This window comes from Ovis aries, chromosome 4, assembly GCF_016772045.2.
Source record: "Ovis aries strain OAR_USU_Benz2616 breed Rambouillet chromosome 4, ARS-UI_Ramb_v3.0, whole genome shotgun sequence".
NCBI classification, from domain to species: domain Eukaryota; kingdom Metazoa; phylum Chordata; class Mammalia; order Artiodactyla; family Bovidae; genus Ovis; species Ovis aries.
Genome location: NC_056057.1, coordinates 64,245,829 through 64,260,741, shown reverse-complemented (window position 1 = coordinate 64,260,741; position 14,913 = coordinate 64,245,829). Strand labels below are relative to the sequence as shown.

Here is a 14,913-nt window from a genome sequence, read left to right as displayed (position 1 = left end):
CCACGAAGTTAATTTGTGTGCTTAATGTGTGGCTTTGGGGGAGTAGAATGATGAGGGTTTAGGGATCACTAAAGCTTCTTCAAGCCACCCCTTGACACAGTCACTAATCTATGTCCTTAGAAAGCACTCAAACCCTTTTATCTCCTCGTGACTTCCCTTTTCGATTTGCTCTCTCCTCTGAAAGTCAAGTCCAATCTATGTCTGAGTTCCCTTTCCATGGCAAGAGTACCTCTCTGTCAATGCTGCCTTTCCAGAGGAGGGCTGAGGTGATACAAACTCATATTAAGGTGTGGTTGAGGCTCCTGAAACGTGGGACTAAATGACTTACCTCCCTCTTCAGTGCAGGGTAGTATAGGAAGGGCAGGGTTTTGAGAGACTTGGTCCTTCCAGCACACCTTGAATATGCCTGTCTCATTTTCTCTGCTTTGAGTCCTCTTTCCCTTGAATTTTCCCTGGTGACTCAGTATCTGACTGCACTGTAGGAGATCTAGGTTTGATTCCTAGGTCGGGAAGGTACCCTGGAGAAGGGAGTGCTACCCACTCCAGTAGTTTTGCCCGGAGAATCCCATGAACAGAGGAGCCTCGTGGGCTACAGTCCTTGAGGTCGCAAAGAGTCAGACAGGGTAGATTTCCCTTGAATCTACCAGGAAATGAATAAAATATGTGGACTCAAGGCCCAGCCATTCATCCTCGTGTAACATTGAGCTCAGCAGAACTTTATTAATTTTATTAGCTATGATGCCGTGACAAGGATCATATCAGATACAGAATATGTGAACCCTCTCTTTACTGACGCTGAGCTATATTTAACACCAGTTCAGTGCATCCAGTGCGTTTGAGGACTACACTTTCCTCCTGTCCCAGGATCCTGATTTCAGGGACTGAATCTCAGTAGCTAAAATTACTTTTCTAATGGAAAGGGAATATGACTTCTGAAAGGTTCCATTTACCACTTAAAATGAGTGGAACCATCTGAGTGAAGTGTAACTGTCAATGTTTGGTTGCAGGGGACCATTTTACACACACACACACACACACACACACACACACACACTCTGAATTTCCACAGATTGACAGTTGGTTTCTATGGAGATATGCAGCATCTCTCAGTAGATTCATTTCTGTTTCATCTGGAATATTGAAGACTCTAAGAATACTCTTTACTTGTTTTTAGCTCTCAGATCTTTTGGCTTATGACAGCACTTAAGACCACTTAATATAGAGAAGAGAAATTTTCCAGAGTAAAAAGCTTGTAAGTTGAGTAGATAAGCCAGCCAAGCAAGAAACTCTGAATGAACAAGTGACATCTCTCAGAAGGCTGGATTTTAGTATTACCATGATACTACCACAAGCGCAGGCCCATCAGCTGTGGTGAGAAGGACTAATGAAACTCTAGTTAAGTACAGGAATTACTAAACACAGTATGATATGCAGAGGGCTATTGTGAAGGTCTATAAAAGTTTAATAATGAACATTTATATTAATATGTACTATTTTCTAAGCACCTCCTTTGCCCCAAAGACTATTCTGGCATTTTATATTACATTTTATCTTATTTAATCCCCACTCTAATCTGTACTACCCACATTCTACAGTAAAGAACATTAAGGCTTAGAATATTTAAGTAATTTGCTAAAAATCACAGAGCTAGAAAGTAAGAAAGCTAGGACTCAAACCCAGGTCAGTTTGCATTAAAGCCCCTGTTCTTAATTATTAGGAGAGCACAAATAAGCAAGTACACTGTAAAAAAAGAGTCAGCCTATTATAAGAATAAACATTACTTGTAAAATAGAAACAAAAATATGAGTTAAAAATTTATATATATATCCTTACATATGAGTGTATATTTGTATATTTATATAAGCATCAACTAATATATTGAAATATCAATAACCTCAGATATGCAGATGACACCACCCTTATGGCAGAAAGTGAAGAGGAACTAAAAAGCCTCTTAATGAAAGTGAAAGAGGAAAGTGAAAAAGTTGGCTTAAAGCTCAACATTCAGAAAACTAAGATCATGGCATCTGGTCCCATCACTTCATGGCAGATAGATGGGGAAACAGTGGAAATAGTGTCAGAGTTTATTTTGGGGGCTCCAATATCACTGCAGATGGTGACTACAGCCATGGAATTAAAAGACGCTTACTCCTTGGAAGGAAAGTTATGACCAACCTAGATAGCATATTCAAAAGCAGAGATATTACTTTGCCAACAAAGGTCCCTCTAGTCAAGGCTATGGTTTTTCCAGTAGTCATGTATGGATGTGAGAGTTGGACTGTGAGAAAAGCTGAGCACCAAAGGATTGATGCTTTGAAGTGTGGTGTTGGAGAAGACTCTTGAGAGTCCCTTGGACTGCAAGGAGATCCAACCAGTCCATCCTAAAGGAGATCAGTCCTGGGTGTTCTTTGGAAGGAATGATGCTAAGGCTGAAACTCCAGTACTTTGGCCACCTCATGCGAAGAGTTGACTTATTGGAAAAGACTGATGCTGGGAGGGATTGGGGGCAGGAGGAGAAGGGGACAACAGGATGAGATGGCTGGATGGCATCACCGACTCAATGGACGTGAGTCTGAGTAAACTCCGGGAGTTGGTGATGGACAGGGAGGTCTGGTGTGCTGCGGTTCATGGGGTCCCAAAGAGTCGGGCACAACATGGCATCACAAAGAGTCAGACACGACTGAGCGACTGAACTGATACTGAATTTATTAAAATATTTGTTGTGTTTGTTGTGGTCATTCAGTCACTAAGTCATTTTGTCCGACTCTTTGGGACCCTGTGGACTATAGCACACGAGGCTCCTCTGTTTTCCACTCTCTCTGATAGTTTGCTCAGATTCATGTCCATTGAGTCAGTGATGCTATCTAACTATCTTATCTTCTGCTGTCACGTTATGCTGTGTGGACCGTTCCAGTTTCTATTCACCTGTTCCTAATCACTGTTACTTGGTACCTTTTGACTCGATAACTTTCCCATGGTCTTGCTCCTGCATCTTGCTTTGCCATCCTTAGCAGATTTTCTGCTACTTGTCACTGAACTTTCAGGAATACATTTTATAAGCAGGAAAGATTCTGGGGTATTCAAAGTGGTATGTGTATTTCTGCAGCAAATGAGACAATCTGCTGGCTTCTGTGGAGAGTTTCCTCCTTGCTTTACTCTGCAGACTCCAGGTGATTCTAGCCCCTTTCCTGCAGCACCTCTGCTCTACTTATACACACTGATATCCTCCTTGGTGACTAGACATCTCCTATAAAGGATTAGGAGATATAGTCAGCACTGTAACCTTTAGCACAGAAGAGGGGTGTGGGAACAGCTGAGTCCCAAAGGGCACAAATCTATGCTTACTAATTGCATTGATAATGCCAACACGTAATGCCTTCATGGGGCACCACATAAAGTGACATGTAATGCTCCTTGCATGCTTTATAGAATAGCTGTTTATGTGCCCCCTTAAGAATTTAAACCTGCTAACCCTAGCCCCAGACTTCCCCAGTGGCTCAGCTGTATAGAATTTGCCTGTAATGCAGGAGACCTGGGTTCAGTCCCTGAGTCAGGAAGATCCCCTGGAGGAGATCATAGCAACCCACTCCAGTATTCTTGCCTGGAGAATCCCATGGACTAAGGAGTCTGGCGGGCCACAGTCCATAGGGTTGCAAAGAGTCTAACATGACTGAAATGACTGAGCACAAACATACCCCTAACCACTCTGGTAATTTTCTGGTTTTTGAAACATGTATTTTATCAAATGAAACCTTTTCAAATGCACGTGTATGAATTAGATCACATTTACGTTGTCAGTAAGTATTGTTTGCCTTTTACAAGTTTGAAAAAATATTGGATACATGGAGGATAAAACAAGATCCAAGTCAGGATTAACTTTCTAGGATTGTATAAAAGTTGTGCCAAATTGAAGGCAAATTTAATCATATTATCTCCCTAAAACCCTTCTAAGACTCCCTCAAGGATTACAGCCCCTGCCCACCTCTCTGCCTTTGCCTCCCCCAACTCTTATTCTCAAATTCCTTGCTTCTCCTTCAACAAACCAAGGATCCTCCAGTTTCTGCTTGGGTCATGGCTGCTTGTTGTTGCTGATTGTACCCTCTTTGCCCTCCTACCGCCCTCCCCTGGCACCATGCTCTCTCTGGAAAACTTCTGCCATTGTCTGTCTGGCAGTGTCTTGTCACCTTTTAATATCTAAGTGGGATCTATTTTCTGAAGTTTTCCTAAATCCCTAGTTAAGTTCAGCTCAGTCCCTCAGTCGTGTCCAACTCTTAGCGACCCCATGATTGCAGCACACCAGGCCTCCCTGTCCATCACCATCTCCCGGAGTTCACTCAGACTCATGTCCATCGAGTCAGTGATACCATCCAGCCATCTCATCCTCGGTCGTCCCCTTCTCCTCCTGCCCCCAATCCCTCCCAGCATCAAAGTCTTTTCCAATGAGTCAACTCTTCGCATGAGGTGGCCAAAGTATTGGAGTTTCAGCTTTAGAATCAGTCCTTCCAAAGAACACCTAGGACTCATCTCATTTGAATGGATGGTTGGATCTCCTTGCAGTCTAAGGGACTCTCAAGAGTCTTCTCCAACACCACAGTTCAAAAGCATCAATTATTCGGTGCTCAGCTTTCTTCACAGTCCAACTCTTACATCCATACATGACCACTGGAAAAACCATAGTCTTGACTAGAGGGACCTTTGCTGGCAAAGTAATGTCCCTGCTTTTGAATATGCTATATAGGTTGGTCATAACTTTCCTTCCAAAGAGTAAGCGTCTTTTAATTTCATGGCTGCAACCACCGTCTGCATCTGATTTTGGAGTCCCCAAAAATAAAGTCAGACACTGTTTCCACTGTTTCCCCATCTACTTGCCATGAAATGATGGGACCGGATGCCATGATCTTATTTTTCTGAATGCTGAACTTTAGGCCAGCTTTTTCACTCTCCTCTTTCACTCTCATCAAGAAAGTCTTTAGTTTCTTTTCACTTTCTGCCATAAGGGTGGCGTCATCTGCATATCTGAGGTTATTGATATTTCTCCCAGAAATCTTGATTCCAGCTTGTGCTTCTTCCAGCCCAGTGTTTCTCATGATGTACTCTGCATAGAAGTTAAATAAGCAGGGTGACAATATACAGCCTTGACGTACTCCTTTTCCTATTTGGAACCAGTCTGTTGTTCCATATCCAGTTCTACCTGTTGCTTCCTGACCTGCATATAGGTGTCTGAAGAGCCAGGTCAAGTGGTCTGGTATTCCCATCTCTTTCAGAATTTTCCACAGTTTCTTGTGATCCACACAGTCAAAGGCTTTGGCATAGTCAATAAAGCAGAAATAGATGTTTTTTCTGGAACTCTCTTGCTTTTTCCATGATCCAGTGGATGTTGGCAATTTGATCTCTGGTTCCTCTGCCTTTTCTAAAACCAACTTGAACATCTGGAATTTCATGGTTCACATATTGCTGAAGCCTGGCTTGGAGAATTTTGAGCATTACTTTACTATCTTGTGAGATGAGTGCAATTGTGCAGTAGTTTGAGCATTCTTTGGCATTGCCTTTCTTTGGGATTGGAGTGAAAACCGACCTTTTCCAGTCCTGTGGCCACTGCTGAGTTTTCCAAATTTGCTGGCATATTGAGTGCAGCACTTTCACAGCATCATCTTTCAGGAGCCCTGAATGTTGAGTTGATGTCTCTCTTACTGTTCCACTGTACTTCATTCTCACTGTCTAATGTGTTCATCTTGCATTTAATTAAGAATCCATCTCGGTGTCTCCTTCACCCATTTTTTTTTTTTTTTTTAGGATAATTGCTTTACAGAATTTTGTTGTTTTCTGTCAAACCTCAGCATGAATCAGCCATAGGTATACATATATCCCCTCCCTTTTAAACATCCCTCCCATCTCCCTACCCATCCCACCCTTCTAGGTTGGTACAGAACCCCTGTTTGAGTTTCCTGAGCCATAGAGCAAATTCCCGTTGGTTATTTATTTTACATATGGTAATGTAAGTTTCCATGTTACTCTTTCCATGCATCTCACCCTCCCCTCCCCTCTCCCCATGTCCATAAGTCTATTCTCTATGTCTGTTTCTCCATTGCTGCCCTGTAAATAAATTCTTCTGTTCGTTTTCTCTAGATTCTGTATATATGCATTAGAATATGATATTTATCTTTCTCTTTCTGACTTACTTCACTCTGTATAATAGGGTATAGGTTCATCCACCTCATTAGAACTGGCTTAAATCACCCATTTGGTTCTAAGTCCTGGCTCCTGAGACTAAAGCTCAGAGATGATATCCGATTCACATCAGAGTCCCTGGCCTTAGAGAATGCCTGCCCCATAATAGATACTCAGTAAAAGTTTATTGATTTAATTTGAATTGAATAGCAATGCTGAAAATAATCCACTTTTCCCCTAGTAGTTCCGCATTTTCTGCCTACAAATGGTGAGGAAAATATCTGTTCAGTAGTCAAAGGTAAGATGTCACAGAGAAGCAGTAGGAAAGTACGTGGTGCAGTTAGAAGAAAGACTTGAGAGGTCAGAGAGAGGAAAAGACGTGGGGAAATGCATGTCTATAGGAGAAGGAGAGAACAGGAAAGAGCGTGGGTGAGAGAGACAGGAAATTCTGCCGAGTTTTCGTAGTAGGAGGTATCTTTGCGAGATCTGAGGGGAATAAAGTATCTGGAGTGAAAAGTGAGTTGAAAGAGGCATTCTGGAAGCAGCAGAGTGGAAAATGAACTCAAGGCCAGCCAAATGTAATCCAAATTGGGAATCAAGATGATGGATGGAACTTCATTAAGATTAAATCATCATCCAACAGGCACAGGCATTTATTAAGCTGCTCCCCTGTGCTTGGCCTTGTGCCAGAACTTTACATCATGGAAGACAAGGACTCTGCCCTCAGGAGCCCCAGCTTTGGTGGTTCATTCTGTTCAAGCAAGGGTGCTTGTTATAGTGACCTCTGGAACCTTTAAAATTTACAGCTGCCCAAGGTTCCACTGTAGACACAGAGCAAAATCTTTAGGGAAGGGACTGAGGAATATATGTCTTTTAAAAGACCCTTAGGAGACCCTTGTGAGCATCTCCAAATAGGAACTACAGATGCACAATGAGATGAAATCACTCAGTGGTGTCCGACTCTTTGCGACCCTATGGAGTACAGAGTCCATGGAATTCTCCAGGCCAGAATACTAGAGGGGGTCGCCTTTCCCTTCTGCAGGGGATTTTCCCAACCCAGGGATCGAACCCAGGTCTCCCGCATTGCAGGTGGATTCTTTACCAGCTGAGCCACAACAGAAGCCCACAGATGCACAGTATCTGGGGGATTAAAACAAGTAAACAGGTAACCATCATGTGAGAAGTGCTGCTGGGTGCAGAGCAGGGAAGGGTATCTTGGAGAGATCCAGGAAGCTACTTGAAGGAGAGGATGTTTGAATTAGGACTTGGAAAATGATTGGTTTGGGGAGAGAATCCAAGCTAATGATAATCAATTTCAGAGTGTTTTGACTGGAAATTGGAGCTAATATTGTAATAACTGGTAGAGAAAGAGAGGGAAGGGAAGAAAGAAGAAGGGAAGGTAGGAGAAGAGAATTAATGAGAAGAGAAAAGAATGTCAGGGAAAGGGTCTTGGAGGCAATTTGAACCTTTAGTGTTAAAGAGGTGGTAAAGAAGCCCGAGAGAGAGAAGGTGTCTGCAAGAAGTTAGCTGCTTTTCAACGTCGTGTTAGTTGCTACTGCATAGCAAAGTGAATCAGCTGTGTGCTGTGCTGTGCTCGGTTGTTCAGTCGTGTCCGACTCTTTGCAACCCCATGGACTGAAGCCCACCAGGCTCCTCTGTCTATGGGGATTCTTCAGGCAAGAATACTGGAATGGGTTGCCATGACCTCCTCCAGGGGATCTTCCCAACCCAGGGATCAAACCCAGGTCGCCTGCATTGTGGGCAGATTCTTTACTGCCTAAGCCACCAGAGAAGCCCAAGAATACTGGAGTGGGTATCCTGTCCCTTCTCCAGGGGATCTTCCTGACCCAGGGATCAAACCAGGGTCTCCTGCATTGCAGTCAGACTCTTTACCAGCTGAGCTACCAGGGAAGCCTGAATCAGCTATATGTATACTTACATCCACTCTTTCTTGGATTTTCTTCCCACTTGGGTCACCATAGGACATTGAGTAGAGTTTTGAGATTAACTGCCCAGAGTTAGCATCAACCTCCACAGGTTTAAGGCCTCAGCCCCATAAGATACCTCATTTCAGATGCTGGTTGCCAAGTACTGAGTCCCTAGGTTACCCTCTCTCTGCTTCACTTGGCTACAGAGTAGGGGCAGAGAGCTGTTCTCACAGCCTCCTTCCCTTTTGGGCTTAATCATTTTCTAGAAGGGCTCACAAAACTCTAATAAACACTTATTTACTCTTGAAAGTAAAGTGAAAGTGTTAGTTGCTCAGTTGTGTCCTATTCTTTGCTGCTCCATGGATTATAGCTTGCCAGACTCTTCTGTCCTTAGGATTATCCAGGCAAGAATACTGGAGTGAGTTTCTATTCCAGGGCATTGTCCCAATCCAGAGGTTGAACCTGGTTCTCCTGCATTGCAGCTGGGATTCTCTAATAAACTGTCTGAGCTGTTTATTATAAGGGATACAAATGAACAACCAGATAAAGAGGCACAGAGAGTAAGTTCCAGAAGGGTCCCCCAGACACAGGAGCTTGTGTCCCAGTAGAGCGGGGACACCATAATCCCAGCACCTCAGTGTGTCCTCCTGTTCCAAAGTTTTCTGAACCCTGTCGTTAGTCATTTAGGGATTTGTGTGGAGATGTCCCTATGTAGGCACAGTTGATTAAATCATTGACTGAAAGTGATAAGCTCAATATCCAGTCCCTGTCTGCATCCCTGGCAAAAAAGTGCTGAAAGTTCCAAGCCTTTAATCATGCTTTGGTCTTTCTGGTGAGCAGTCCCCATTCTGAGGCTGTCTGGGTACCCCAACCATCAGCCCTATTGGCATACAAACACTCTGGAGATTTCCAGGTGTTCTAGGAGCTGTGTGCCATGAACTGAAGACCAAAACAGCTACAGATGGAGTTTGGATGGTTATTACTGTTCTTCAAGAGGATTCTTCTAAATTCTTACATGTGTCAACATCCCTCCTCCTGAGAATGAGGGGTGCCACCTTCGATTGTCATTGGAAGTAACTCAGATGGAAAAGTCCACATGTCATAAAACTTCCAGAATGTTGGCAGTATTTGTTTTTTCTGACAAATCTATTCATGAATTTTCAGTAAGTTTCAGAATACTGTCAAAATCATTTTAGCTCCAACTGAACAAAGATAGAAAATTGCTATGATTTGGCTACATCATCATTTTCATATTCTCTGACCAGCCAGCCAGCTACTTCCCTCTCCCCAGTCACACATCTAAATTTTCTCTGTTGGGCTCTACCCACCTCTCGCTCTAACCAGTTTCAAATTGATTAATTCAACACATGATAACTAGATTAAAGTATGTCACACATTTCTAATATCCTTGGCAGATTTTTTTCCTGTATGAGTTGTTGTTGGTGGTGTTAAGTCGCTTCGTGTCAGACTCTTTGCGACCTCATGGACTGTAGCCCACCAGGCTCCTCTGTCCATGGGATTTCCCAGGCAAGAATGCTGGGGTGAGTTGCCATTTCCTACTTTAGGGAATCTTCCCAACCCAGGGATTGAAACTGCATCTCCTGTATGTGTGATTCTGTATATCTGAATATCAAGGTAGTTGCAACAATAATTCCTATTCATTGCAGCTCAACAACTGGAAGTTAACTGGAGTTAACTTTTCAAACCATTCTCAATACCTAGGTAACCTGTAGATTTGCCTGTAGCTTTACTCATGTATCAGTAAAGCTTCCCTGGTGGCTCAGATGGTAAAGCATCTGTCTACAATGTGGGAGACCCGGGTTCTATCCCTGGGTTGGGAAGACCCTCTGGAGAAGGAAATGGCAACCCGTTCCAGTACTCTTGCCTGGAAAATCCCACGGACAGAGAAGCCTGGTAGGCTATAGTCTGTAGGGTCGCAAAGAGTCGGACGTGACTGAGCGACTTCACTTCTTCTTACTAATGTATAGTCTTTCCCACCTGGGAATAAGGCTTTCTCGTTTTCTCTCATTTTGAAGTTCACTGGCTCAGCAGGTGGGAGTTTCCTGTTTCCCAGGCGCAGGTGATTCCGAGTGTCTGGGGAGTGCTGGTTCTTGTTCTTCTTCTGTTTGGAGGCGACGTGCACCTGTGCTGTGGGGAGACCTGTGCCGCGAGTGCCACGAGCCTGCGGGAATGGCATGGGCTGAGGGTGAATTAACCTGGTTGCTTCCTCGCATCTCACCCTTCATCTCGTCTCTCTTCCAGCCACCCAGTGTAAGCATGGGGCCGTGTATGACACCTGTGGCCCAGGATGTGCCAAGACCTGTGACAACTGGAATGAGATCGGCCCCTGCAATAAGCCGTGCGTGGCTGGGTGTCACTGCCCAGCAAATTTGGTCCTTCACAAAGGAAGGTGCATCAAGCCAGTCCTCTGTCCTCAGCGGTGACCTTTGTTCCGTTCCTTCAGACTTTGAACCTAGTGTCCTTGACACTGAAGTGGAAGAGCCAATGAAAGACTGCAGTATTTGTGTGCTGATTCTGCAAACACACACACACAGAGTATATATGTGTACATATATAGATATATTCAGAAGCATTTCATCATTTATATAAACTATAGGTGGATTATTATATGTATATTTTTTGCTATAAGACATGTATTGTTTCTAGGATCCTAATCTGTAAGCCATTGAAGACATTGTATAAATAAATCAAGTGTTTTTAATTTAATAAGGCAGCATGCAGACATATTGGATGGCTTTACCATCACACACATTTGTCATTTTTAAGGAAAGTTTTCTAAGAGATCAAAATTGCCTGCCTGAATTAATTTTTTCTTTGGATCAGGATTTGCTGTTGAATGGGGAGTGTGTTTTTTCTGGAGAAGGGCAAATTTGTTTTGGGGTATTTCTGCTTCCAGAGAAAGGAAAGTATGCCCGAGAGAGATGGCTAGTGATTGGAGACAGGCTCTAATGGTGCATGTAAGCAAGGGATAGGCTGTTAGACTTTATTGGGTCATGGTCTGACATTATTTCCAAAACTGATTGGCTGGTTACCAAGAAATGTATATTCGTCACTAAAGCATAACCGAAGAAGCAAATGATTTCTTGCCCTCTTAGCATATTCCCCAAGTCTCCTAATTATATATGTGTGTATGATGGATGTGGCCACCCCTGTGTCCCACACTGAGATGATGGAGTGTCTGGATGTCTTGTTAGCTTAACTGGGCGTGAGCAGATATTTGGAGAAACTGTTGCACAACATATGAGAAAATATCCATTTCTCTGAATCCCATGGCAGTTTAGGATGAACAAATCCAGTGAGTCAAAGTAAGCTATCTATATTTTGTGACTGTTCCATGTATAAAGTGAAAGCCTTTATTTCCAGAAGACTCCTAGTCCAACACTATTTGCAACAGGGAATCTGTCCTAATTATTAGACAGAAAGAAAGGCTTTACTGATCAGTTGATTTAACATCAATCCAAACAAAGAATGGTCTACATGCTTGCTCTCATTTCCTGATAGGTTACTACTAGTCACTATGTGATTTTCCTGACTTTTGTTTTCCGCTGAATAAGTGAGAATGTAACAAAATAAAACCCACTGATGTCCAAAAATAAAATGTTCTGTGTTGTAGTAAATAAAGAAGTTAAGTTTTACAACAATGCATTTTCTATTTCAAAATGTGTATGTTATGCTTTATAAATGGCAATATCAGTTCATCCATTTTAGAAACTTTATTTAGAAATATTTTATATACCGTGCAATAACATTTTTATAAAGAGTATTATTAGTAATTAACAACAAACCTCCGAAGTTTTGATAGTCAGCATATTGCCACTGCTTGTTAAGACATTTGTGTTCCTGTTTCATATATTCATGACAGCTAAAGGATTAGTTTGCATTTTTTACTGGAGCATGTCCAGCTGCTTGAGTAAACTGAATAAGTTACACAGTTTAATAGTGACTGGCTGGACATCAGGAAACGTGGTTGTCATTGTTGTGCTTGGGTCGTGACCATCCTCAGTATCCGGGATGCAAGGAACCAGCGCTTCAGGGCTGCACTTGGAAAAGGGACTTTGATGTAAGAGAATTGGGCTCCAGGTGTGGTTTGTAATCTTGTCCACATTGTTTAAGATCTTGGGCCATAATTTTGCTTCTCCGAAACATAAAGAGGCTTGATAGTATATGGGCAGATTTGAGGATTAGGAGGCCTAGACACTCACTCCACCACAAGTGAGATAACATGAATAGAAATCTGAGACCTGTTTTCCGAAACGTTTTACACTCATAATCTCATTTACTTCTCCCACTGTTCTCAAAGGAGGGGCAGGGCAAATCAGTTGCTCTTTTCTGGTTGGCTTCTTTTCTATTCATTTATTCATTCATTTATAGTACCTTTAAATTCATTTCCAGTTCACACTGGGTTTTTCTCCATGAAAGAGGGATGCAGAAGGGAAAATTGTAGGTTATTTATTCACTGCTCATGATTGATCCAAGAACTGAGTATTTCTACCCAGTAAGACGAAATAGCCTCTTTCCCAACACTTTTAATCATGGCGGCCCATGATTAAAATGATGAAGGCTCTTCTTCATGGACTGCTTCCATCCGTTTTGGGGGCTCAATTATAAGGTTGTGCCACATACCTTATCAAAGGTTTAGTTTAATCTTTATACATTTTTTTATTCCTGAAGAAGAGGGTTATTACTGATGCCAACTAATCCAAACACATTGAGAATTACCAATTTTTCGGGTGAAAAGTGAAAGTCCCTCAGTTGTGTCTGACTCTTTGCAATCCCATGGACTATGCGATAGCCTGCCATGCTTCTCTCTCCATGGAATTCTCTAGGCAATACTGGAGTGGGTAGCCGTTCCCTTCTTGGAATCTTCCCAACCCAGGGATTGAACCTCCCACATTGTAGGTGGATTCTTTACTGTCTGAGCCACCAGGGAAAAGCCACCCCTTTAAACTCACTGTTCCCTGGACATCTAAGTGCAATAAGAAGAACAAATCTGACCACATATTGGATCCATTTCATATTTTATTGCTTTTGCATCAAGTTAAGAATTTGCCTGTAGACTGAAATATATGGATACCCCATTCTCAAGGCTCTGACTTTTACACGTATAGCTCCATTCATAGAGAAAGTTGCAGAACAGAGAATAACATTTGTCTTGGTGGTGGCTTATGGGAACATTGTGGCCCTGCCTATTTGACAAGGGCAAAAAAATAAATAAATAAATAAATAATTCTGACATCAAGAAGTTTGCAACAACTAGTCATACCCTCTTCCCCTTTGGTTTATTTTTATTTATTTTTTTTTATTTTTAGTTTTTTATTTTTTAAATTTTAAAATCTTTAATTCTTACATGCATTCCCAAACATGAACCCCCCTCCCACCTCCCTCCCCATAACATCTTTCTGGGTCATCCCCATGCACCAGCCCCAAGCATGCTGCATCCTGCGTCAGACATAGACTGGCGATTCAATTCACATGATAGTATACATGTTAGAATGTCATTCTCCCAAATCATCCCACCCTCTCAGCAAAAAAAAAAAAAAAGGATTCTGACATCAAGAAGTTTGCAACAACTAGTCACACCCCCTCCCCTTTGGTATATGGAAAAGAAATCTGATTCCTAACTCAGGTTAGATGGTTCCTTGGGACATTAGTCCACTATCTTCTCGGTCTGCAGGATTTCTGAATAAAATTGCTGTTTCTTGCCCCAATAATTCATCTCTAGATTTATTGCCTGTCATGCAGTGAGCAGTATAAGCTAGGGCTCAGTAACATACCACTAGCCTTTGAAAGGGCACCAAATGAGAAGGACCAGTGACTGACTCTTCCCCACCTTTTGTCGAACATGAAGAAACCATTTTTACTGGAAAGCTCTTTCTTACTATGAAGTGTTTCAGACACACAAGAAGGAATAGAGAGTAATGTTGTAAATGTCCAAGAATACATTATCCTAATTAAGAAAAGTCACCTAGTAGCTTACCTATACATCTTTCTTGCATAGATAAAAACAAATGGTCTCATGGTTGCAATAGCTATGTGTGGAGTTTTTCCTTGCTGAGTTTCTGTTCACTTTGCTGTTCTTCGTTGCTCAAATTCATCTGGATATGACAAGTTTTGAGAAAGTGAGTCTGAACACTCCTGGTGTGGGAGAAAGAGATGCCTTAGGGGACAGGCACCAAGATATTTTAATTAGCTACCTCCTGCAAACATAACCCTCAAGAGCAAGCAAAAACTGTCTCCTATTCTAAATCCTGAAGTACAAATGGTTTAAGAACTCATTTTACTTTTTGAAAAATGACAAAGTTCAAGTGGCCAAGATAGGATTATCAGGGGAAAGAAACAAATGTTGGTGCTTATGTTGACCTTGAATTAAGAACCCATACACTTAGTCCTTTAAGGGGAGATTTGGGGCTTTAGAACTATATTGTTACGTGGGTTTAATTAAACCAATCAAATGGTGAACACTTGCATGAGATCTGTCTTTATCGTGTTTCCTTTCAGATGAATTTTGAGCAAACCAGCTTTGAAAACATTGTGAGAAATCTGCATGTAGAGACGCACCTGAATTAAAGGATAATTCGGTGTGACTGGCTAAGGAAAGGGGGAAGGGTGTTCCAGGTAGAGAGAAAGCAAACCGAGGCAGCCAGCGATTCTGTACCTGTGGCTGTACCACGTGCAGTATGGCCTGAGACGAAGGGTAACACACATGTGTGCAGGGCCCCATGGTCATGCCAAGAAGCTTGAGTTTTATCTTTATGGCAGAACCTCTGAAAGTGTATCATGTCATAGTGTATTCAGA

At 42.3% G+C, this 14,913-nt stretch overlaps 1 protein-coding gene across 2 annotated transcripts in view; it reads left to right on the top strand.

Annotated features, from left to right (window-relative positions):
• The window catches only part of BMPER (BMP binding endothelial regulator), a 257,047-nt gene extending 245,289 nt beyond the window's left edge, over positions 1-11,758 (top strand). For both annotated transcript variants that reach the window (XM_042248614.1, XM_004007905.5), the window contains one exon: positions 10,359-11,758. In XM_042248614.1, coding sequence (XP_042104548.1) covers positions 10,359-10,540 — 182 coding nt within the window. In that variant the 3' untranslated portion in view covers positions 10,541-11,758. The remainder of the gene's footprint in view (positions 1-10,358) is intronic.
• Positions 11,759-14,913: the final 3,155 nt, after the last annotated feature.